Source organism: Propithecus coquereli, unplaced genomic scaffold, assembly GCF_000956105.1.
Source record: "Propithecus coquereli isolate 6110/MARCELLA unplaced genomic scaffold, Pcoq_1.0 Scaffold780, whole genome shotgun sequence".
Classification (NCBI taxonomy): Eukaryota; Metazoa; Chordata; class Mammalia; order Primates; family Indriidae; genus Propithecus; species Propithecus coquereli.
Window position 1 is genome coordinate 115,361 of NW_012153952.1, and position 26,686 is coordinate 142,046.

The 26,686-nt window shown below is 37.7% G+C and overlaps 1 protein-coding gene across 1 annotated transcript in view; it reads right to left on the bottom strand.

Moving 5' to 3' along the window:
* Positions 1 to 26,686, bottom strand: part of RALGAPB (Ral GTPase activating protein, beta subunit (non-catalytic)) — a 96,129-nt gene that overhangs the window by 38,516 nt on the left and 30,927 nt on the right. The window contains exons 6-16 of the mRNA XM_012662804.1: positions 26,218 to 26,349; positions 21,490 to 21,668; positions 20,320 to 20,468; positions 19,978 to 20,194; positions 16,343 to 16,544; positions 14,070 to 14,237; positions 13,497 to 13,611; positions 12,976 to 13,123; positions 6,412 to 6,476; positions 4,967 to 5,096; positions 2,968 to 3,101 (exon numbers count right to left, since the gene is read on the bottom strand). Of these exons, the coding sequence (XP_012518258.1) occupies positions 2,968 to 3,101; positions 4,967 to 5,096; positions 6,412 to 6,476; positions 12,976 to 13,123; positions 13,497 to 13,611; positions 14,070 to 14,237; positions 16,343 to 16,544; positions 19,978 to 20,194; positions 20,320 to 20,468; positions 21,490 to 21,668; positions 26,218 to 26,349 (1,639 nt within the window). The remainder of the gene's footprint in view (positions 1 to 2,967; positions 3,102 to 4,966; positions 5,097 to 6,411; positions 6,477 to 12,975; positions 13,124 to 13,496; positions 13,612 to 14,069; positions 14,238 to 16,342; positions 16,545 to 19,977; positions 20,195 to 20,319; positions 20,469 to 21,489; positions 21,669 to 26,217; positions 26,350 to 26,686) is intronic.

Below are 26,686 nucleotides of genomic sequence, written 5' to 3' on the forward strand. Positions count from 1 at the left end.
CCAGATCCAGCTGTCAGGGAGACCCTGTTATGCAGTAGAAACTGGACAGAGCACGGCAGGTGGCTCTGGCTTCCCAACCTTCTGTCTCAAAAAGGTAGGGGTGGTAGATAGTGTCTCATCTTTAAGGTCCACAACGCTCACAAGGTCAGGCAGGGGCTTCTTAAGGCCAATCTCACCACTTAGTCCCATGATAGCATGGTCTCCATTTTGATGAGCAGCACATGGTAGATGGCAGTATCAACATTGTAGTTAAGAGGGTCCCCACTGTGGATCATCAGATCATCCACAAAGTCCACGGATTCAGTTCTGTATCCTTAGAGTTTTCCTGACATGATGACCTTGTAACCCTTGCCCCACTCTCCACAAAGAACTACAGAGCACACTATAGGAGACTCTCCACACAGCAAACCCTCCTAGGAGTTTATAATGCAGAGGCTCTGTCTGGGTAATAGCATATAGGCCTCTTTTGGCCACCTTTTCTGCATAAAGCACTACTTGCCCTCAGGGAAGCCAATCCTCTTCTGAACTACATTGGGTCAATGCACATCTGCTGGATCTTCTCACCAAGAACATTCTGCATCCTGGAGGCTAAGGTAATGATTTCTGTCCTTAACTCTAGAGTGCCCAACTTCAGCAAGCTTCTGAGTGAGGACCTTGGCTCAGTTCAGCTTTGAAGATGCCATTAACAACAAACTTCCTTTTCTTGGAAATCTGCACCACCATATCGCTGCCACACACCACCAAAAAGAAAAGTTATTATTTAGTTTTAAGAGTTCTTTATGTAATCTGGATACAAGTCCTTCATCAGATATATCCTTTGGAAAGCTTTTTTTCCCAGTCTGTGACTTGTCATTTCGTTCTTTTAACAGTATTTTTTGAAGAACGGTAGTTTTTAATTCTCATGAAGCCCAATTTATTCGTTTATTCTTCTATAGTGTAATATCTAAGAAATCTTTGTATAACCTAAGGTCACAAAATTTTTCTCCTCTTTTATTCTAGAAGTTTTAAAGTTTAGGCTTTATCTTTAGGTCTACAATCCATTTTGAGCTAATTTTTATTCATACTGCGAGGTGTGAATCAAAGTTTGTGTTGGTTTTTTTTTGGGTATATGAATATCCAATTGTTTCATCACCACTGGTTGAAAAAGACTATCCTCTCTTCGTTGAATTACCTTTGCACCTTTGTCAAAAATCAGATGACTGGGTATGTGTGGATCTACTTCTGAATTCTCTATTCTATTCCACTGATCTATTCGTCCAACCATATGCCAATACCAGACTATTTTGATTGCTGTAGCTTTATAGTAAGTCAAGAAATCAGGTAATGTTAGCCCTTTATGATCTGTTAAGCAGGTGCAGAGCAGTGCTCCATCTAGGGCTAATTTCTTAATACTGAGTGTACTAAAGGTCACAAGAAACCGTATTTTGCTCTTAAAGACACTGTGGTCCTGTATGTCTCACAAATGGCTGTTTTTACTTTCTGTATTCAGTAACTGCCTCTCACAAAATTATTATGCCTAAGGATCTTTGAGGTAAGCTCCAAGTGGTGGTAAGAACGTCTTAGGTTTTCTTGGCTATTTTGTTTCTTATGACACAAGTAAGACCTAGCCTTTCTCACGACTGAAAAATGGGGGCTGAAACTATATCATCCCAGACAGTACCATCTGATGTGTGTGTATCACACACACAAAGTGTTTTATATATTTCATCTCATTTGATCCTGACTGCACCAAGTGTTATACACAAGACAATCATGCCCATTTTACTGACAAAAAAACACCTGGATGTTAGTGAGGAAGCAGAGAAAGTGGAACTCCCATATATTGCCGGCAGAAATGTAAAACAATTCAGTCGCTATGAGAAACGGTTTGGCAGTTCCTTAAAAAGTTAATCATAGAATTACCATATGACCCGGTAATTCCACTGCTAGGTATATACCCAAACGAACTGAAAACTGGTATTCAAACAAATGCATGCACATGCATGTTCACAGCAGCACTAATGACAACAGCCTAGAGATGGAAACAACCCAAATGTCCATCAACTGATGAATGGATAAACAAACTGTGGTACATATTCACACAATGAAATATTATTCAACCATAAAAGGAAGGAAAATTCTGACATATTCTACAACATAAATGAAACTCAAAAACATTATGTTAAGTGAAAAAAGCCAGACACGAAAGGTCATATATTGCATGATTCCACAAAAAGATCACATATTGTATGATTCCATTTATATGAAACATCCAAATAGGTAGATCCGGAGATAAAATGAAGACTGGTGGCTGTCAGGGACTGGAGGGCAGGGGAATCTGAAGTAAAACTACTTAATGGATAAAGGATTTCCTTTTGGAGTGATGAAAATGTTTTGGAACTAGAGGTTGTGGTTATACAACATTACAAATATACCAATAGCCACTGAACTGTTTGCTTTAAAATGGTTAATTTTATGTTATTATGAATTTCATTTCAAAAAAAAGAATACACTTAGAGAAGAACAAATGACCACTCAGTTCCAAGGTTCCACAAAACGGAGATAATATCTGTGAAGAAATTTGAAAAGTATAGACATTTTCACTTATCTCTGATAATGGAAGATGGGAGAATCACAGATAATCACAAATGGCATACCTTAGGGAAAATCACTCTTTACAAAATCAGTATGTGTTCTAGTATTACATGTGAATAAATAAATGGCAAGTATTGAAATGTTTTCTGTAATTTAACAGCAAAAATATCATTCATACTCTTTTTTTATTCATACTCTTTTGAACCTATTTAGAAAAAAGGAAAGTTTCCTTCTATAAGTTTTTACCTGGATGCTCAATTTTGCACACTCTCGATATAAACTATGTTTGAGTACGAACAACATTGCGATACCCACCTCAAAAGGTCAAGAGATACAGAAAAAAGAGCCATGCCCGAAGGCTCCCAGGTTAAAATACAAAGATGTCCTCCTCACCTTTGCCAGGCCAGAGAGGAGTTCTAGAGCTGCCAGTGATATGCTCATGTCTTGCCGCCACTGGGAGTTGAGTCTTTGGGTGACGAGATGAATGCTGCGAATCAGGAGCCCAGCAGCCGAATCTGTATTAAGAGCTAGGATATAACCCCAATGCCACATCCCACAGGGAGGGAAAACAACTAAGCATTAGTAACAAGAAGCACAGCATTCCACTAGGCACAGACCACAGCAGCCACAGTGAACATGACGGGCACCCACACAGTGCTACGCTCCCCGCCCCACTGGCCTGAGTGCCAAGCCTGACTGAACAGCGCACAGGGCACACACACCGGACCAGAGCAGCTTCTAGGTCCTGGTTCGTATACTTTCACCCAGAAAACCATGGGATTTGGCAGTTTGAGTATCATTTTTATAACAGCGTAAATCTTCACATTTCTAAATTTACAACTCACAGAGAGCTACGTTTTCAAAAAAATGATGAAAAGGCTATCAGTTACTTTTTTTGGAATTTTATAGAGGAAAGAATTCAAATTTTACAGCCCCTCAGATGCTGGAAATTACCTTAAAGCATCTGTCAAAATTACTTGCAGGGTTTAAACCATCAAAAATCACATGCAATGCCTTTTCAAACACATTTTAATATTTAACTCTCTAAGACTAGTTTTTACTTCTAAAAAAAATTAAATAACCAAGCCACCAAGTTTTTATTTGGCCTCTAATTCTATATTTAAAGCAATTACTATTTAGCTAATAGTAAATTAGGACAAATTAAATTAGGACAAATTAAACTGAATTTATAAAGGAAGCTTTAGGGACATTATACCTGTCGATCCTATCAGAAAGAGGGCAGTGACAACAGAAAAAGGAATGATCATTAAAGAGAGACATTCATGCAACACTAAAACAAATCTGGATTTCTTAGTAAAAAAATATTTTACGACATTACAAGCAGAGCTCACTAACACCAGTTCAAAGTGCTGAAACAAACAATAATCACTTCAAACATTTATATTAGAACACATGCAGTAATATGAAAATTTCTTTAGCTTAAAAGTTTTAGAAAGCATGAAAAATAAACAAATTTTCAATCTTTAGTACACCTAAATCTATATACACAATGAAGATAACAATTTAAATAACTTTACAAGTATAGTATTTAAATTGAGTCAAATATCCACATAGACTTATGTATCTGACATGCTCAAGGATACTTACTACAAACTGAAACCATAAAAACATGCCTCATGAATTCATGAACCTCATGAACATGGCTCATGAACTCTCCAGGTGATTAAAAAATGAAGCTCACATCTAAGGATCTAGATATCATTCCAGTCTAGTTGGACAAATTACTCGCAGATTCAACACACTGTTAGTATTTATGTATAAAAACATAAAGGTACCCACAAACTCACGGAACTCATAAAATAACTGCCCAAGGTAGAGTGCATCATTGAATAGGATGCTTCATTGACAAATGTTTTATTTGGCAGGGCAGAAAATAAAAATGTTTCCTTACTCTTGCTTAAAATTTGTGACTGAAGAATCTAACAAGATATGGTAGGGTACACGGGTTTTAACATGAAGACAGACTCTCCTCTGGGTTGCCACCTAATGTATACCCTATCACCCCCCTTACCACAGTACAATAATTGACTTACTGTACATCTCTGCCTTTGGACTGTGAGCTCTGAGGCAGAGTCACATCTTATTTGACTTTGTTATCACCAGCACGTGGTACAAATCCAGAAATGCCTCCTAACCACCATTACCACCATTTGTAAAATCCAATAAACTACCTAAAATCTAACTACTAAAAGCTATATAGCTAAATTTTAAAAATTTGTTTTCTTTTTCTTAGCTTTTTAAATATCCTATTATACTTAAGTACATAAACCATCATGAAGATAAAAATTTTCATTTTTGTTTGTTTTATAAATCGGGACATTAAAGTTATTCTATGCAACAGTGAATTTCAAGAACAACAAACATGGCTTACCATAATCCCGTAGGAGAGCTTGAGCAGGTCTTTCACTGTCGGGAGTTGTGGGCTCTGTGCTTCCACCACTTCCTGAACTAATACCACTATTAGTGCGACTATGACTCTTCAGGTTATTTTCTCCACCACCCTAGTCAAGTGAAAATGCGTCAAATATTTGAGCATAGTTTACAAGTACAAATGAAGTCAGTCATCAAAAATTATGCTGATAAAATGGATTATGCCAACTAAATCGCACAAACTGATACACAGATAAAAACTGACAAAGGATTAAAACTGCTGTGGTATTTCTGCACAGACACCATCTACTGGAGGATGTGAAGGGTCTCAAGACTATAGACGCCCATACTGGGGTCTTATTTGCCACTGTTTACAAAGGGCCAGCCCAGGACCTTTTTCATCTTCACTAGACTTCAGTAGCTAACGACTTTGGGTCCTTAGAGAAAATACCCTAGTGCCTCCCAAGCAAAACTTCAGAACAGGGATATAATCTTAAAAACCACAAATAGGCTGGGTGTGGTGGCTCATGCCTGTAATCCTGGCACTTTGGGAAGCCAGGGTGGGAGGACTGCTTCAGGCCAGGAGTTCAAGACCAGCCTGGGCAACATAGTGAGACCCTGTCTCTACAAAAAATAATAATAAAACAAGACAACACAAATAAACAACAGCAACTTTCAAATGTAATTATATCATAAAACACAAACAATAAAATACTAAGGTTAGTATTAACTCCTATTATGTATAGAGGCTAATAAACCTATCTGTTAAAGACGTCTCTTATTTTTTTTTTACCAAGGAAACACAATTTATTATATTCAGATCAGTAAATTATTACTAACCAACTACTGAGACACGAAATTAATTTCCTTAATAATAATTTGATCACCCACATTACATCCACCCAGCTCACCCCAATATCCCCTATTAATTCCCCCACATTCCAGCCTCTACTCCAAGTATAGGGATCATGTATTTTGAAGACAAAAACAGGGAGCACTGAAGTCTCTGGCAAGCTTTTTAAATTTGGAAGCATTGGTGCTTTGGGAGACCTGCAAACTTTGGTCTAGAGGGGCTAGAAAGAGATGATGGGATGGAAAAAAATAAACTACATGCGTGCTGGCTGGGGCTTTTCCTACATTATTCAAGCTAGTTCACCAGCAGAGCAAAACATGTAAGAGTTTTAAGTAGGAATAAAGACTAGACTGAGCTGGAGTTTCTCTCACACAGAATCTCTCAGGGACCTGATGTACAGCTGGTGAGGCGCTGAAAGGGAAGAAACCTCAAAATATATGCTATTTTAAAATACAATCTGTCCAAGTCAATGAGCTGGATTTACAAACAAAAGGATTTTAAAAAAAATCACAAAGACAGACATTTTGGTATATAATTTATATAAAATCCAAAATTGATGTTATCTGACAGATTACATGTGGTATGCTTCTTACCATCTCCATTTGGCAACCAATGGCTTCTAAAAGTGCTGAATCTTGAACAATATTTAACATTGCCCCTGCAACAGCAAACCAAAAAAGGCACTTAAAAAAAAATATACAAGAACACTAAAATGGCTAAAATATCTTATACAATTAATAGAGATGGGAATATGATATTTTTGGCTGAGCACTTCTGAAATTCCCATAAAATTATAGTTGACTTTCAAATAACATAAGTTTGAACTGCGCATACACAGATTGTTTTTCAATAAACCATTAGAAAATTTTTTGAAGATTTGTGACAATTTGAAAAAACGTGGAGACAAACTGAGTAACACAGAAAAATCAAAAAAATTGAGAAAGTTATGTCATGAATGCATAAAATATGTAGGTACTAGTTTATTTTATCATTTACAACCACAGAATATACACAGATCTATTATAAAAAGTTAGAATTTATCAAAACTTATGCACACACAGACCAGACATGGTGCCATTCAGGCAAGAGAAATGTAAACAAATGGTAAAGATGAAGTATTAAGTCATAACTGCATAAAATTAGCTGTAGTACATACTGTACTACTATAATAATTTCAGAGCCACCTCCTGTTGCTATTTCAGTGAGCTCAAATGTTGCAAGTATCCACTTAAAACGCCATTTGATGGCTAATCATCTCCACGTTAAGCAGTTTGTCTCACCAGCAAATTGCGTATCACAGTTAAAAGCGATCTCTTGCAGTTCTTGTCTATTTTTCAATTGTTTAGTGCAATACCATAAACCTTGACTAACATCATGGGAGCTATATGCAGTGCCACTAGTGATGCTAGAAGTGTTCCCATGAAGCAGAGAAAACTCATGACATGACAAAAAAAGTTGAATTGCTTTGTGTGTACTATAGATTGAGATCTGTAGCTGCAGTTGCCTGCCATTCCAGAGAGATGATTCACCTTATAAACAGAAAATGTAAACTTACAGTATTAATACAGTAGAGTATTAAAAATATATTTTCTCTTCCTTATGATTTTCTTAATAACATTTTCTTTTCTCCAGCTTACTTTATTGTAACATTATAATATATAATACAGAACATACAAAACATGTTAATCATCTGTTTATATTATTGTAAGGCTTCCAGTCAACTGTAGGCTATTAGTAGTGAAGTTTTTGGGGAGTCAAAAGTTATATGCACATTTTCTACTGTTCAGGATGTAGTGCCACTAACCCCCATATTGTTCAAGGATCAACTGTACTAACAAACGCATTGATTGGTCAAAAAAGATACTCTTTAAAAATTCCCTAATTCTGATCTGCCCTCAAAGTTTTATAATCACATTTTTCTAAAATAAATGTGGTGGTCGAACTTTGCTTTATATAAAAACATGTCCATTATCAGATATTTTTTAATTGGTGTAAAAGACCAGATATAAGCATCTTAATTTCAGGGATAATACAATCTAAGGAAAATATTATGGAATATTTTAAAACTAAGTTCTGGTCTTTTAAAAATAAAATAAAATTAAAAAAATAAAAATCATAGCTATACCTTTCTGACCATATTGCTTTTTAAGAATGACTAAAGCCACACAGTCTGGGGCTTGCCAATGTCTGCATATTCTGAAAGCAAGCAACATTTATTTATTATCAAGGAATCCATAGCCCTGGAAAGGCTAGGACAGAAACAAGATGGTGAGCCTAGTGCATTGCTTCTCATCCCGTGCTCTTGCCCACTGTGGATAAAGAGAAGATAGAAGGAGCTTTGCCAACCTACGGCAAGAGTGACAACTGACTCTTCCTTGTGTATTAAGAGGTCTTCAGAACAAGGGCAAAGCAAAACTAAATACTCTATCAGCTGCAGAAACTATCTAATTTCAAGTGAAATTATGTTATTTGAATAACCTAAAACACTATAACTTGGAACATTCCCCCTCCCTCTGTATTCAAAATGTATCCAAGATAGTGTTGATGCCACTGGTGGACTTTGGCTCCAACCCTTGGTCAGACTGACCACACTAACTTCAGAAGGTCTCTAAAAACCTAGCCTAAACAAGAACATACCTATACTTCATAACTGAGAATGTAAGAGCAAAAACTACAGTTATGAATCTAGAAAAATCGTGCCCAGAATTTAATTAATGGCATTTGAGATTTATGAGACTCTACAAAACTTTTTATCCAGCTACAGACAACTCCAGTCACCTACTAATTAGGTGACTCTGGAGAAACGTAGGCAGTTGTGACCTACCTTTCTAGGATCAGTCTCTCTGTTTTTTAAAGGCCTTTTAGAACCATCTCAAGGTTTTTAAAGGCCTTTTAGAACCATCTCAAGGATTGTGTTCCTGCTGGAAGGACGTGTACCCTACCTCCTCTGGGGCTATAAGAACTTAAATGGAATGTCTGATCCCACCTTTCAACAAATAAGAATCTAAGGTGCTAAGAAGCAGCCCAATCCTGGCCTTGCTAGTAAGAGGAGAATGGAAGCCTCTAGCCACTGCCAAGGTCAAGGCATGCTCAGGGATCAACTGCTCCAGAAGCAGGAAGTTCTATGCGCCACCCAGGTTTTGTGGGCTAGGATGGTATTTGCATTCACTTGGTTCAGCGTGGACCCCAGTTAGTTGGCTGAGGAAAGCCTGGCTTTCTGAGATCTATCACTGTCAAGGGTGGTGATCTCCATATCCAGGATTGAACTTCAGTGGTGCTGAGATACAGAAGCAACAACTAAAAACCCCTTGCTTCCTAATATAGCAAATTGCTGGTTATCCAATTTGAACATCGGATTGGGGGAAGAAAAGAGCCCCTTTGTTGTTCATCAGGGTCTCTCTTATGATGTTTAAGGAAGATAAGACTGTCCTTAGTAATAACACTAGGTTTAGGTTTGTTAGTCAATCAACAAATACTTTATATCTTTTAAAATATATCAAAGGCCGGGGAGTAAAACATTTAAGCAAACAAGATAATTTCAGGTACTATGCTGTGAAAAAATGATGAAATGAGATCACCTTAAGCGGAGTCTGTTAGGGAGTGTCTCTCTAAGAAGACAAAATAATGAAAAAAGCTAAGCAAAAATCAAGGAAAGAACATTCTAGCAGGAGGAATAGTAAGTAAGGCTCAGAAGAAGTTATCACGAGCTGGATGTGAAAACGAATGAGAAGGAAAAAAAAAAGGCCAGTAGGAATGGAGCACAGAGAAGTAAGAAAAGTAAAAAGAGACAACCCCTGAGAGGTAGTCAGACATAAGATAATGTTTGAATGTGGTCTCCATAGATTAGCATAAAGAAAGTGGATTTTATTCTAAGTGTAATGGGAAGTCAATGGCATGGAGACAGACTGGCATTATCTAAGTTATCCTTTTCAGAACAATCATTCTAGCCTAAGTGGGTAGGATATGCTCTAGGGGGGTGAGATGGTAAGGCTGATCAGGATATCTTTTGGAAGTAAAGCTGACAGAACTTAGGGGTAGATTTCGACATGGGGTGATAAGGGAAAGGGAAAAATCAAAGACAGATGAGTCTTAGGTTCTTGCCTGATCAATTAGGTATACGGGACGATGCCACTTACCAAGATGAGGAATCAGATTGGTGGGGAGCAGATTTAGGGAAGGGATGTGGGAGGCAGGCAAGTTAGGTTTGAGTTGCCTTTTAGATACCCCAAGTGGAGATGTCAAGTAGGCAGTTAGCTAGCAACTCAAGCTGAACTGAGAGGAGATGTCTAGGCATATATATGAAAGAATATTCAGCATATATATGAAATGTGAAGCCATGAAACTGATGAGACCACCTAGGATAAGAGGGGCAAGAATAGAGCTTGGGGGCTTCTAACACCGATATCTGGTAGGAGAGAAAAAGCTAGCAAGAACACAGAGAAAAGCAGGGCGCGGCGGCTCACACCTGTAATCTGGGAGGTGAAGGCAGGAGGATTGTTTGAGCTCAGGAGTTTGAGACCAGCCTAAGCAACAGCGAGACCCCATCTCTACTAAAAATAGAAAAATCAGACAGGTGCTGTGGCACATGCCTGTAGTCCCAGCTACTCAGGAGGCTGAGGCAGGAGGACTGCTTGAGCTCAGGAGTTTGAGGTTGCAGTGAGCTACGATGACACCACTGTACTCTAGCCCGGGTGACAGAGCAAGACTCTCTCTCACAAAAAACAAAAAAAAAACACAGAGAAGGAGGAATCGGTGAGATAAAATTAAAATCAGGTTAGTATGGTATGATGGGGGCCTCTAGAAAAAAGTGTTAGAAGAAGGAGATAGTGGTCAACCAAATCAAGTGCTGCTAAGAGGCCAAGATGACAGTAGTTCTGGCAAGATGGAGATCACTGGGAACCTTGATATGAGTTGATTCAGTGGAATGGTGGAGACAAAAGCCCTATGACAGTGAGCTGAAGAGAATGGTAGGCAAGAAGTAGTGAAAGTGAGTATATAAAACTCAAACAGTCTTGATTTAAAGGGTAGCAGAGAATGAAAACAACACGGTAGTTAGGTAAGGCAGCCAGGGAAGGTATATTTTAGGAGGGTAATACTAAGGCATATTTTTATGCCACTATAAATAATCTATCAAAGAGGGAGAAATTGATCAGATAGGAAAGAAGAGTGATGTCCTTGAGAAGGCAAGGAGGACAGGATTTAGGGTCCAAGTAGAGCAACACTAAAACAAGCAGAGGCTACTTATGTCTTTATCTCCTCCTCTTCCACCTTTGCTCTCTTCATTCTGGCTACACTGGCCTCTTCTGTTCCTCAAACATACTCCTGCTTCAGGTTCTTTGCTACTGCTCTTTCCTCCATCTGATATACTTTCATTCCCGTTATCTGCATGGCTCACTCCTTCACCTTCTTGGTGAGATCTGCCCCGGCACTCTATTTAAAACTGAACAGCCCCTTCCTCTCTGCCCCATCTCACATACCCCCCTGCCCCCACCTCTCTCTCTCACACACACACACACACACACACACACACACACCCTCACCTTCTCTGTTTCCTTTCCTTGCTTTTTCTCCTCCATATAACACACTAGTTACCTTATTTATCAGTTGCTCCTTGCCCTCATCAGAATGATTTTTTGTCTGTTTTGTTCCCTGCTGTATCCCAGAGTCTAGGATGGTGTCTGGCACACAACACATAACAGAACCCAAATATTTGTTGAATGAAATAAGAAGAAAGAGTGAACTATGGGTAGGTTATAGATAGCTGGTGGAAATGATGGGAAGATGAGATGATTCTCATCTAATGTATTTTTTCCTATGAAATATGGAGCAAGATCATTAGCTAAGTGGAAGAAAGAAGCAGGCTTTGGAGAAACAAGGTGAAAGAAACAGAACTGTGAATTCACTAGGGAAGTGTAGTAAAACCTTGTCAGTGAGTTAAGTGCCACCTGAGATTTGTAGTCATAAATCTGAAAAGTCTAATCAGCCCTGGTGTGTGATTTTTTTTTTTTCTCCAGCACTATTCAACCATTTAGGTGTGAGTGTGGAATAAACGGACAGCTAAGTTTAGGCAAAGAAGGGTTTAAAAGTGTACAGGGATGGGGAAGGGGTATCCAATTGTTGCCTGGTCCAATGGTAGTACACTATCAGAACTTATTAACATTAGTGTCACTAAAGTTGGTATACAACCCCCCACTGCTAAATTTGACTGGCTTAAACAAAACAAAAAAAAGTGTTAAGGGAATTTTAATCTAGGTAAGGAGGGAAGAGGAGATGTGAGAGACAGTGAAAAAGTCGCAGGGTCAATGGACTAGAGGTTAAAGCAGGAGTTGGTTGCCCTTTTGGTTTTTTTTCTCTCAACCCTGAAGATAGTCAATGTGATATGCAATCAGCACTGCATTTTGCTATTATGTAACGACTTTGTGAGGGTATCTCAATCTCTGCAATGAGACTTGCTCAAGGGTAAGAATCATGCCACTCACTTCTCTAGTATCCCCCCCAGAGTACCTGTACCTAGGACCATGCCCTTGGCTCTGATGAAAAGGCAGAAGTATGGCAAGAGATGGTTATGGTAATCAAGTTGAGAAGTGATGAGGACCTGAAATATAGCAGTGGCCATGATGAGGAAGAGACATTTAAGATAGAGAATCCATATGATTAGGAGACAAATGAGAAACAATAAGGAAAGAGGAGAGACATACAACAACAGCTGTTCCACAACTTCTTCTTGTCAGGGTTCTAATGCGGCTTCCAGAATTATATTCAACTCCAATTTTTTTCACATGGAAGTAACAGGCAGGAGGAAGAAGAAGAGGCAGAAGTAAGGAGGGAGGGAAGGAAGGGAAAAGAAGAGAAGGAAGGAAGGAAGAGAAGGGAGGAGAAAAGGAGAGAAGAAGGGAGGAAGGGAGGAGGGAGAGAGATAGAAAAGCAAAAAGCACAAATAAAATGACCAACCAAGACAACTATAATACTTTACTTTCCTCGTCTCACCCTTTAAATTTTTCTTTACATTAAAAAGCAAATAAACTCTGCCTCTGACTGAGAACAGTAAGTAGAGCTGCACTGGGCTTAGGCTCCTGTCACTGATCGCCGCCTTCTCAGCATGCCTGTGGTCAACAGCACACGGGTTTTCACTTAACAAAAAATGTGTGAACACAAACCTAGTATCATTTGGGTGTTGTTTGGGTCCGTTTCCGTTTGCAAGGCACCTATTAGTATATTCACAAGTCTCAACTTCAGGGATAGAAAAGTTATTGGTTTATCATAAGAAGAGCTGTCATCATTACTAAACTTTCCTTCCAGGACCACCTACAGAAAAAACAAATAATATTTAATATCAATGCTTGTGGCTCACTATGCCCACGTGGGATCAGCTACGGCGAACAGATCAGTCTAATGAGAAAGGCTTTCAGTCTAATATTCGTCACTGTGCTAAATCTGTCACTAACTCATTCAATACATGTTATCAGATATCACTAGCCTGTAACACTTGAAATGGTAGGCCAAGGCTTGCTGGCAGACTGACAGAAAAAAATAACACAACAAATCAACTTCGTTAATTCACTTGAAATAACTTGAGTTTTTTAAAAAAGAGCTTCCATTCCATTTTTAAAATATAATTTGACTTAAATTAACACACAAAACAGAATATAGAATATAAAAAACCTTAATAAAATATTACCTCTGATTTGACTGTGCCAAAATGATGAGGGAGGGGCAACAAAGAAAGTAGGATATTAATGGAAGATCTTCTCAATTCTGTTGGATTTACATAGCTTTTGAATTTTAAGAGTTCTCTGCCAAAAAATAAAAAGCTATTAGTATTTTTTAACTAAAGGACATTTTTAGCTATTGCCAAATATATATTATGCCAATTTCTCACAATCTAAGTATCGCGCATGTGTGTGTGTGAATTTCTATGTTAAAATGTTAACTGAATTAAACTAGAATTTCATTGATCTATTTCTTTATTTAAAACGGAAGGCCTACTCGACAAAGGAAGAACCTCTGGGCTGGAGTTGCTCTTAACCCTCTAGAACAGGCCAGAAAAGATTCAACAAGCCCACAGACAAATCAGAACTGAAGGAGTTCAGGGATAAGGTGGGTGTGGACAGTCTACATTCATTTAATGTGGCCTGAGTCCCCTTGGACTATGACGACAACTGGACAGGATACATTAGGAAAGTGGGGAGGAAGCACAGAAACAGACCAGGCCACACCAGACAACTGATAACAATAGAGAATGATAGCTTACCTGTCAGGCAAAATGGTTTCAAGAGCTGAAATAAAGTAAGGAACCACAACATCAATCCCTTTCAAGTCACAGCAGAACAAAGGAGGGGAGTTTAGAATAACGCTGGCCAAGACAGGATGGCACACATAATCATTTATCTGCAAACCTTGAATTAAAAGCATGTAAAATCTAGGAAAGCAAGAAAAAAATTTTAAACAAACTGCTTATCAAAAGTTTTCATAATTATTACTTTCTACAAAGTCATATGAAAGTCTATTTCCACTATTCACTATTTCTATCCTTTAGAGAGTATTACTAGAATTAAAACAATTCTGATTCACATACACTAAAAACCAAATCCTCTTTCGTAATGAAAAAAAAAGATTCATGTCTATTACACCTTTTTAAAGCTGAAGCCTTGCAACTCAAGGTTATAGGTCCCTCGAATGAGGAAACCAGAACAAAACAAAACAAATGGCTGTGGTACTTATCAATAAACAGGAGGAATTACTGAATTGAATTCCACAGCAGTAAAATTTTGCAGCATTTCATAATTACTAGGGAAAAAAGTGTGTTTACATCCCTCGCTGCTACTAAGACCATTTGGGATATGTCCCCAGTCCATGGTCTCCCTCCTGAAAAATGTGCCCCCATCACAAGGGGTGAGCTCCAGCACCCTTACGTGACCCACCCTCACAACTGTAGCTGACTAGACCAGAGACAGACACACGGTTAATCAGATCCTTTCCCAGGAATCTGAAATTAGGATTCAGAGATGCTAACTGGCCCTGCTGGTTTGGGGTCTCAAGGCCATATGTGGCCTCGAGATCCCCAAGTGCAGCCCCTCGACCAAATCCAAACTTCACAGAACAAATCCCTTTGTTAAAAGGATTTGTTCTATAAAATTTGGATTCGGTCAAAAGGCTGCACTCATGGATCCAAAAGGCTGCATGTGGCCCCAAGACTGCAGGTTCCCCACCCCTGACCTAGACCAAGGCCATGAGAATTGGGAATTTAGAAGCATTACGGTATAAGAAAATGATGTGCAGGGAAGAAAAGAATGAAGCAGTTCTGGGAGACCACCGAGACAGAGAAACAGAAAGGAGGGAAGTTGTTTTGATCCTCGAGCACTTTCTATTCCCTGGTTCCTGCTCTTCATGAGGACTGCTGCGCTTCCTGACCTTAGAATTCATTAAATATCACTAACTTCTCATAACTCATTCTCCTTTTGCTTAAGTCTGATTGAGAGGGCTTCTGTTGCTTCAAGTCAAGAGTCTATGTTAAGATACCCCTGCCTAGTTCCCTATACATATCATTCTTTTTCACATCTATATGCTTCTGCACTTGGTTCCCTCTGACAGAGTCAGTCCTCCCTCCTGAGAACCTAGTAGGTATGCAGATACCTAAATGGTCTTGCTGGTATTAACCTCGCTTCAGCAGCTGTGTGAATGATTAGCTGAGGCGGGCAAAAGAGAGTCAAGAAAAATAGGAGGCTATTATTAGTTAATTTAGGCAAAAGTAACAAAGTCTAAAGTGTCATGGTGGGGACAGAGTGGAAAGAGAAATCAGAGAGTTCAGCGGCACAAAGGCAGGAGGAGTTGGTTGACTGACTAGAGAGACAAAGGGAGAGGTGTCTAAAATGACTCCTAGTTTTTGGCCTGAGCAACTGAATGGATGGTAGAGCCAATCGCAAAGATGGTTGATGCCAGAGATTTGGATAAGATGACACCACCCAACTACCTAACATAGTCTAAATACTACCCATCCTTTATAAGTCTAGCATAATCATCCAGGCCTCCGTAACTCTTTTTTGAATCCCCGGGGTAGGTGTGTGCTGCTGCTTCTTCTGAGCACCCACAGCACTTTATCTGTGCCTCTCTCCCATCAACTTCCTATTCCTATTGGATCACTGTTACTTGTGTGCATTGCTTTGCTCACTCCAGAAAATAAGCTCCTTGGAGGCAGGATTATTTCTGGACTGTCTACGTGCCTAATACTGTACCAAACATTTATCAACAAATTATCATGGTCCTTCCAAACCTCTCCATAACTAATAAAATTCAAATAAGATGGAACAAGTAACACTTCTAAAATAAAAAGAATCTTAGGGGTCTTTACCTAATCTGATGAGGCAGGTAAAATGGAAAAATTCAAGCAAATTTCAATTATTTACAGATACATTTGTAGGTATTTCAGACCAATATTTACTTATCAATTCAGTCTACCAAGCCATGCTATAACAGTTTCACTATTAAAACTATATAAATGGAAAAACAAACGAAAAATTCTAAGACCTGGATAAATAAGCTGGCAGAATCTCTTCTCCAGTCTTCTTGCTACAAAAAATCCTACACAGTGTCCCACAAGCCTCAGCTCTTCCTGCTTCATAGTTATCAGGAAATTCACTTGCATCAAACATAGGATTGGAAACCATGGTGTCTGTGGACATTTGTGACCCTTTCCGTCGAAACTCCATGCTAGCTTGTGTTGTAATGGCTGGGGAGAGAAAAGGAGTGTTTTATTATATTTGTCAATATGCCAAATAGGCTCATGGGACCCTGGACACAAAGATCAAATGTTGGTATCATTAAATAGCTACTTGAATCCAATAATGCTTTTATTTAGCAACTATGTCTTAATGTTTTTAAAAAGGGCTCTCTGAAATCCTCTTTGTAAATGAGTAACAATTAATTTACAGTGGCACTGTCAGTTTAACAGATTCTACCAGAAGCATTTTTCAACTGAATTTTTGATGAGACATTTGCATATATCTGTATTTATATACAGATACATAATACAGAATTTGCCTTTTCTATTATTTTGTTTTTTCCTCCCTCTGTAGAATGATACTTAAACATTAGCTACTGCAACTTACACATTACCTCAGATAGATATCATAATTAAATGGGCAACCCCATGCCAGTTTGTATACTTTAGGGAGAGGGCAAGGTAAAAATGAGAAATGGGTAGGGAGGAAGAGAAAGCATTCCCACCCACCCAACCAACTCCAAAACACACACCAAAGAATCGCCCAACCAAGCAAAATGAGAATGAATTTTAACAACCACAGACAGCAGCTAACTTGAGGTTGATAAATCAGAAAATTGGATTGGTAAGAAAGATTATCATAATTATTCATATCACTGAAACAGAAGCCCTTTGAAAGTTGCTTTTATTTTTCAACAAAAGATTTCACAGTGTATTGAAAATCACTCTGAAATCTTTTATTACTCTACATGAAATGCTTAAATTATTTTGTAATAATAGATTTGATAGAATGCAGAGTCAAGCATAAATCTTTATGCAACTTCCCATGAGCCATTTTTAGTCCTGAATAAGCTATCCAGCAATAATACATTTGAAAAACACTACATGCAGAATGCATACAAATCAAACACTAAATCTGTATAAAAATAAGCTTAAAGCTTTAAAAAAAAAAAAAAAAAGCCAAAACACAGTTAGTGCAAAGTCCTGGAATTCATGACATGACCAGACTAGTATACAGAAATAATGGGACTGATTCAGGCAGATTAATTTGCTTTTGCCAACAATCTTCCCCATTCAAAACACAGAAAAGTATTTTTCTTCCCAAGTGCAAAAACTACAAGAGACAATGACAATCAAATTTTTTAATGGAATTATGAAAAAAAATAAAAAAACATGACTGCAATTAAGGAGAAGCTTCTGGTTCCTACTTACAAGATTTATAAGAAAGAAGAATTTGGATAAAAGATGCTGCAAGATAATAGAAATAAATGGAAACAAATCAAAGGACAGCAGTAATTATAAAATACTTTAAAGATGGTGAAATTTTACAATAAGTTAAGAAGCTTTTTAGCTTTTTAAAGTTAGATTAAAAGCTTTACGATACCACAAGCTAATTCAAAAACATAGGAAATTGTGCATTCAGGTCCAAAATTATGATTTTTGTATCATGCAAAACAATGAACAAAGAAAATTACACAACTACAAAGAATTGAGGTTTTGAACTGCCCATAACGTGCATTAAAATTTTAGTTCATTAACCCTTCCCAGCTCAATGCTACTTTTACAAAGTACAGTGTACTGTCACATAAATCTGAAGCTAACCAGTTCAAAGAAGCAAACATTTTAAGTTAGAGGTGAATTGCAGGGCAGAATTCCTTGATGGCAGCCAGTACTTAAAAAACAGTCAGTATACTCAAGCCTCCCACCGCACCCAACAGCATTCTAACCCCTTCAACTATTTGGACACCTCATTATTTCCTGGTTAACGTAACAGCCTTTACCATCTCTGAACACTATGAGAAGAGGAGCTTCTATCCTCTCCTCGACAAGGAAAATGTTAAAGAGTTAAAAGATGTTGCTCACATATGATTTGAATTCTGATTTCTATATTCTGATGCAAAAGGGTGAGCAAAGCTGTTACAAACTCCCTAAGAGAGTGCAAAGATCTGTAAGCTCCCTCTAAGCAAGCCCAAAAATGAAGCAGCAGGTTGAGCTATTCCAGATTCAGGGATTTCAGTGTCAACAGCTCTATACCCCAAAGTTACATTGTAAGAATTACATTTTAATAAAAATTTTTTAAAAATATGACTGACTCATTCTAGAAAATACAATACAAATTAACAAATATAAACATGGTTCAGAAGCTCAAAACATAAGGTACAGGAACATAAAGAAAATATAACTCAAAAGTGGTTTTTAAAAAGTTTTCACTTAGTCATCATAAGTACATTTACTTATCCATAAATAAACACTGCTTTCAAACTTGTGAGTAAAATTATAATATGGAAATGATAGAATATAAAGCGTCTGAATTTGAACAAAATAAAGTAAGCAAAGGAATCCTTAAACTCAACCATGCAATTCTCAAATGATATTCCTAAAAATCTTTATATTTACAGTTTTTCTAAATTACTTAAAAGATTTATAAGAACATCCAAAATAATGACATGTGTATAATGTTTACAGACATAGACTCTAGTTCTGAGATGTAAATAGCTAAGAATGCATTTCTGAAACAAAGCAGAAACCCTTATGGCCATTAGTTTTATCCTCAGAATTAAGATTCTCCCTGGAGGTGGATAAAGTAAAGCAACTGGACATCTGTTTATCTTAATCTATTTCCGACCCCAATAGAAAAGTGCTTTCTTACCAAACAACCAATACACTCATTAATGCATATATCACAGTACCTGGCACATAGTAATAGCTGCTCAATAAATGTCACCATTATTATTTTTCGGCTAAGACATATCTTAAATATTCAAAACATTCTGCACTACCCACCCATCCATCCTGCACTCTATGACACTACTTCCAAGTATTAATGTAATAGTAAGATGGCAAAAATAAATCAGATTTTATTTGGTTTCATTTTTACAATAAAATCTAAATGAAGATAGGAGTTGAGTTATTAATTCTGACACCAGTCAGCCTTATTAAGTTACAGAGCAAATGGTATTTTCAAAAGTGTGCCCTTGAAATAAAGTTCTCTAAACTAAAATCTGAGAGGTTAGAGTCCATTGAGAAGCAAAACTTTTCTGATATTTACATGTACTAATGAATGAATGGCTGTCAAAATCTAAGAAAACACTTCCTGTGAGTAAAAGCCTTTAATTCTTCATATAAATATTATCCTGGCTGACATGAAGGGAACTTCCAGGTCACCTACTGAAAGGAATTTGATTCAACAAAAAGAGACTAACCTGAAGTATATCTTATAAAACCAGACAAAAGGCCAAACCTCATAGAACATACATAAAAAGGACAGATAAGAAAACTTCCAAAGTTCTGTTACTTCAGCTGGAAGGGGTTAAGCACAAGACATTGCTTGGTCAGAAACAGAGAGCTTTTTAAGATACATATTAATCTTGCAGGTAGGAAAGACTAAAAAGGAAAAAAGGAAAGGAAAAAAATGATAACATATTTCTTGAGCAATATTTACCAGTCATGCTGCTGTCTCTGTTTATCCCATTATGAAGTTTACAGTGAACAAATGCTGCATCAAATAACCATGATCCAAAGAGATTCAAGATGCTGTTAACCTTTGGTCTCCGAGGGGCAGGCAGTGGCCGGGGTTCTGAACTAGTCTGATTTGGACTTGACAGAGGAGAGGTGGAGGATGTCTGGTGCTGAACTTTTGAGGCATGAGCAGTACTAACCTGTTAAACACAAGAATACACCCATACCCATGTAAAATTTGAGAAAACAGCAGGACTTTATACAAAGGATGGCAGATTAAAAAGCCAATCATAAAGAACATAACAATGGTGATGTAAACTCTTACTGTGCTTGTCTTCATGGTGGCCTTATTCACAGTAACAGCCCGGTGCCTCCGGTTATGTGGTGGGGTGGTACTGACAGCAGCGCTTTGAGGCATACTTAGTCTATTCACAGGTGTTGGGGGAGCGCTGTCTGATCGGGGTCTAGAAATGCCTTTTTTTAAAAAAAAGACAAATGGAGTTATTCCTCACAGTTGAAAATATGTGATCAGGAAATCTTCCCCAAGCAATACTAGTGAAGGCTTAGGAAACACAGACTAATACTATAGCAGAGAATGCTAGTGGCCTCCCAATATCCATTCGCCCTTTCTTCCTAACAGAACACACATTTTAGCTGGACATGGCTACACAAAAATAAACGACTCCATTTCGAAGTTGCCCTTGTAGCTAGATGTGGCCATGTTTTGACCATGGAGAAATTGGAGATTGTTGGGTGGGGTTTCCAAGAAATCCCGTTAAAAGGACCAATCGGCTTTAGACTCACCTTCCTTCCTAATTCCTAGAGAGGATGGTTGAAACTCAACCATCATGGCTCACGAGGCAATGGAGGGTCACCAGATGGAAGGGCCTAGGATCCCTGAGAGTAGGACTGCTATACCAGCCCTATACTGCTTAGCCCTAGATTTAATGTATGTGAAAATAAACTGTCTTGTTTACACTGGGATTTTTGCTTGTTATGTGGCAGCAAAACTTAATCAGAATATATTACCTGTGTGATATATTAATAATATAACAAATGTTTTAGAAAATGACAAATATCGCCGACTTTTATATATCTAAAATGTGAAAATTGGCTTAAAACATTGGTTCACAAAAGGTATAATTTGCTTTCAAATGATATACATAAGACTGGACCCTAATACATTTTAATTTCTAGTTTTCTTGGAAAACTAGTGAGCATGAACATTTTTCTCTTTTGCAATCATTTATTCATTCCTTTATCCATATATCTTTCTACTAGGCTTTATTCTTTTTCTTAGCATTTTGTTTGATCTATTTATATGAAGACAATAACCTTCTAGCTATTACATTCACTGCCAATAATTTTTTCTGGTTTGTTGTCATCAGATCTGCTCATCTTTTCCTTTTGGTTTTCTGTAACAGCTCCTAGTATTAGACTCTAGAGTTACCTGAATGTAGTTCTTCACACATCTAGCAACATACACAAAATTCACCTAAGAATGCATCCACCAGACAGCTGATTCCACGCATGGCACGAAAAAATATTTGAGGCAGATGTTTAAGGCAGGGATACTGATTCAATTCTTGCGGCATTCCGCTCACATTCAAGAACTGTTCCTGAAATTTGGGGGTAGAGCTTATAATAGCTGGGTTACTCAAATCCACAGGATTACTATTGAAAGAGAGAGAAGAATTAATTACACATTTAGAAATTTCTATAGCAATAAAATATATGCAATCTAATTTAAAAACGGGACTGTTTGTGTCTATTTCTTTAATTCAGAGAGCAGACTGCTCTGTAGTAAATGGGCTAGGGATTCAAACATCAACACTTTTTTTTTTTTTTTTACACAGAAGATCTGCACTGTGTTTATTGTATGAACTTACTCCTCCTCCTCCTCAGAGAATGAGAATCAAAGTAAGACTACAAAAGGTTTTAATTTTTTAAGAATATACATGGATATTTTTCTAATATATTTGGAATTAAGCAATGGAATGGTAAAGATATAAATAACAAGAACTCCAAGGAAAAATTTTACTTTAACATTTCACACTTTTATGTTATATTCATGTGTATGCCCTAGACTCATACATTTCAAAACAATGTATTTGGGCTCAAGTTACATTTTATGTAAAAATAATTTAAAATTTTTCCCATTAAAAAACAGATTTAGATTTCTACTCAAAATGGTCTGCTTAGCCATCAATTAAATAGCTTCTCCAATTCAAAGTGATATTGATAACCTATAGCCAATAGAATTTCCACTAGCTACAAAGCAAAAGAACTAGGCTGAGAAACAGAATTTCATGGCCTATACATGCTCTACCCTTTGAAACCTTTTTTTCCACCCACCAAAAGACTTAATTTCACATAACTGTAAGTGGGGAAAAGGGAACATGTGTGAATGTATGAAAAATCATGTGCAGTAGAGGAGGTAAGAAATCTCTAGCAGCAGTATCTGCTGGGTTGCAGTTTATCTGCTCAGAAGTTAGAAAAACAGGCAGTAAGGTTGAAATGGACTACACCTCAGTACAGCAGAGCTCTGTTAAATTCATGTCTATTAGCTATTGAAAACTGGGGAGACAAAGGCTTATACCCACTCCTCCAGATATAAACCAGAAGTGATTTTATTGGCACCCAAATACTCAGAGAAAAAATTCAAGAAAATAAATAAAATTTGGAATGAAAATGGGTAACTCAGGATATGGAACAGATAACAGAAACTGCATTCCTGCAGTTCCCAGTGCTCTATGTACCTGACACATTTGGGGGGCCTGTTAAAAATCCAGATTCCAACTAAATTTACTGAACTAGAATCTCTAGGTGGGGCCTGAAGGACAGGTGGTCATACACAAACAAGCCCAAGGACAAGCATTTGTATATTCTGTTTCTCGTACTAGAAACAAAAAGGGGAATCATTTTTTGGTTTCCCTGGGAAAGATAAAGCATTACCATACCAGACAAAATGCTGATGCCTGTCTCCCCATTATATTCAGCCCTCATGCCAGGAAACCTGCCAATAACTGTAACAGCCCCTTCTGAATAATCCTCATTGACCTGCCTCCCACCCATCCACAGCTCATTTAAGCAAGGAGGAAAAACTGTACTAAACAAGTCTATCCATGTCTGCTAGAGACCTACAACTAATGTAGCCTAATTAACAACAATCATTTGATCCAATTTATCCCTTTTGAGAATCTGAACAAAGGGAAAGCCTCAGTGAACTGAAAGGACGAGAGATGAAGTCATACAGAGTCACAGCTATTTGCATCACTGGGCGCTTATCATGGGGTTGCATGTACCCCCCAAAGGCAGGTGAAAACAGGAACTCAGGGGGAAGCCTGCTGGAGAAAGAGAGCTGCATGCACAAGAGAATCAAAAAAGCTAAGAGAGACAGATGACAGAGAGGCTTGTCCCAAGGCTGCCTTGATCCCTCCCCAACAGGAGAACTGGTTGTTCACCACTCTTGGAGCCCAGCGAGACCTCTCTATCTTCACATAATAACCTCTTTTTCACCTGCGTTTGCTTAAGTAGGTGCAGCTCAAGAAGTAAGATTAAGCCTCCAGAGATCAATTAGGAGTAAAGAAATAAGAAAAGATTATCCAAGAACTATGTCTAAAAAAAGATTTCAGGACTAGAGTTTTACTGCATTTATTTCAAACTCTTAAGGAACAGAAAACTTTCACACAACAGAGAATAAAAGAGGACAGGAAGTTTTCCTATTCTTTTTTTTTTTTTTAAGTTACCAAAACATAATTTAGTCAAAAAATAGAACTAGAGAAAACTCAGGAAAACATTAAAAGACTAGCATTCCATAACCAAGCATAACTTTTCTCTCAGGAATAAACGATGGTTCAACATCGGGAAATAAATTAATATATTACATCAGTAGGTCAAAAAAGAGAAACCATTTGTTTAAATGGATCCCACAATATGATTTGAAAAAAATTCAGTACTATTCTTGATTTTATTTATATTTTTTAAGTTTTTAAATTGCTTAGGAAACCAGGAGCATAAAAAAGAATATCTAATATCAACAACCAATATCCTACTCAAAATTCCATATATTAGAGGCATTCCAACGAAAATCAGAACAAAAGAAGGATGCCAAAACAGTATCTTTAATTTTTTTTTTAGAAATGAAATCTTGCTCTGTTGCCCAGGCTGGAGTGAAGTGGTGTGATCATAACTCACTGCAGCCTCAAACTCCTGGGCTCAAGCAATCCTCCTGCCTCAGCCTCCCAAGTAACTAGGACTGCAGCCATGAGCCACCACATCCGGTTAATTTTTTTTTTTTTAAATTTATTGTAGAGAAGGGATCTCACTATGTTGCCCAGGCTGGTCTCAATATATCAGCTTTTCCTAAATATAAATACAGGCTTCATACAATTCTCATCTTTGGCAGAGTCTGGCTAGCTAACCATCACTTTCTCTTTTCCTCCTCTTTTCTCTTGCAATTAAGTGTGGTGTGTGTCTGAGTTCCGGCCAATGGAATATGAGCAGCAATGATTTACATCACTTCAAGGCCTAGCTCAGAGAAAACCTCCCACACAATTTTTCTTGCTCTCCCTCTCCCATCCGCTAGCCAGATATGAAGCTCCTGCTTATAACATTGAGGCCCCAATGGAGTCATGTGATGAAGATGGGAGAGCCTCTGCCAACCCAGGTCCCTGAATGACTATGTGACCAACGCTACTCCCCATTCCAGACTTCATGAAAGATTTTCAGGTGCATTTGCTAAAGCAGAATGTGTTCCTTACCCTAGTTAATAAATAATCCAAATCCCAAAAGGTTTTGTGGGGTTTTCTGTTTGCTTGTGTTTTTTAACTTGACAAATTGATTCTAAAATTTATCTGAAATGTTAAACAGGCGAGAAGAGAAGAAAAGAGGGAAAAAGACATTAGATCTATTAAATAACAGTAAATATAAAGTTAAAAAAATTAAAAGTATGAATCTGGTATAAAAATAAATGAAATTAATGGAATAATATGTGAACTAAATACAGATCTTGGTATATATAAAGGAATTTAATGTCACAAAGGAAACAAAATTAGAAGAAATCATAGGTGAATATCTACCTGATCAGAAAACACAGAAAGACTTTCTAATCTTAAAGGAAATAGAAAATGATCACAGGCCAGGTGCGGTGGCTCACACCTGTAATCCCAGCACTCAGGGAGGTCAAAGCAGGAGGATTGCTTGAGGTCAGGAGTTTGAGACCAGTCAGAGCAAGAGCGAGACCTCGTCTCTACTAAAAATAGAAAAAATTAGCCAGGTGTCATGGCAAGTGCCTGTAGTCCCCGCTACCTGGGAGGCTGAGACAGGAGGATCACTTGAGCCCAGGAGTTTGAGGTTGCTGTGAGCTAGGCTGACGCTATGGCACTCTAGCCCGGGAAACAGAGCGAGACTCCGTCTCAAAAAAAAAAAAAAAAAAAAATGATCACAGAAAAAGACATTCAAAAACTAAAATGACCCGAGAAACACAAATTATAAACTGGAAAGAAATGACAGAAAATGGTTAACATCCCTAATTTATTAAAAAAAAAGGTCATGGAGAGTAATTTAGAATCATTAATACAAATACAAAAATGAGGCTAGTAAAAACAAAAAGAGAAGATACGCAAGGAAAAAGTTTAAGATTCAGACAGTTTACAACAGAATAAAAGTTCCAACAGAGAATATGAATTGGGTTAGAAGAGGGACAAGCAGGAAGTGATGAAACTAAACTGAACAGAATTACTATAAAGAAAGGGACAGCAGGAAGTAGTGGTACATCCTCCTGTGAAATTTCAGGGTGTACCTCTCAGTGAAATTTTAAACAACAGGATACTAGATGAAGGCCCTGAGAGGCAGACTGACCAGTCAATGCTGGACACAGAGAGGAGCAAGGCAATATCCAGTTCCCACAGAATGTGACGAAGTCCTAGAAAAGAGCACATCATCCAGACTGCAGCCACAGGCAAGAAAACAAGTGCTGCAACTACCGCAGGGAACAATTTCCTAGAAAGTGTAAACCAGGAGCAGCTGAGAACAGCCTAACCCTGCTGGGACGGGGAGAGCGAGAGACACATGATATGGATGTGTCTGTTGTCTAATCTGGCTCCATTTGAAGGATTGTGCTTAGCAGCCACACTCTGAATTCAAACAAGAGAGTTCAGCATGGTTCCTGCCGTAAGACACGTCCTGGGTTAACGCACAGGAGATAATAACATAACAATACCTTAACATATGTAAAAAGCGAAACCATGTCTGTGCAACACACTCGTTATCCATTTCTGGAGGGATCAGACTGGCATCTTCATCGGGAACTTTAAATGGAGGAAATGAAGGACCATAGGTAAAGCGTAGCAATCTAAAAAAAAAAGCACACCACTGAAATCATTTAAAAGAATGAAAAATACACTCAAGCATAGAAACTTAAGAGAAAATAGCTGGAACATATGTACCTCATATAAGAGAACAAGACGTATGAAAACCTTCATTTATAAAACAGACAAACTGAAAGGGGATTTCTAGTTTTTGATGTTTGAGATGATGGATATGTGAACTACCCTGATCTGTTCACTGTCTACAATATGTATCAAAATATCACTATGTAGTCCATAAATATGTATAATTATGTGTCAATTAAAAAAGATATTTTAATTGTTTAAAACATTTAAATTATTTAAATTTGGTATTTAAATAAT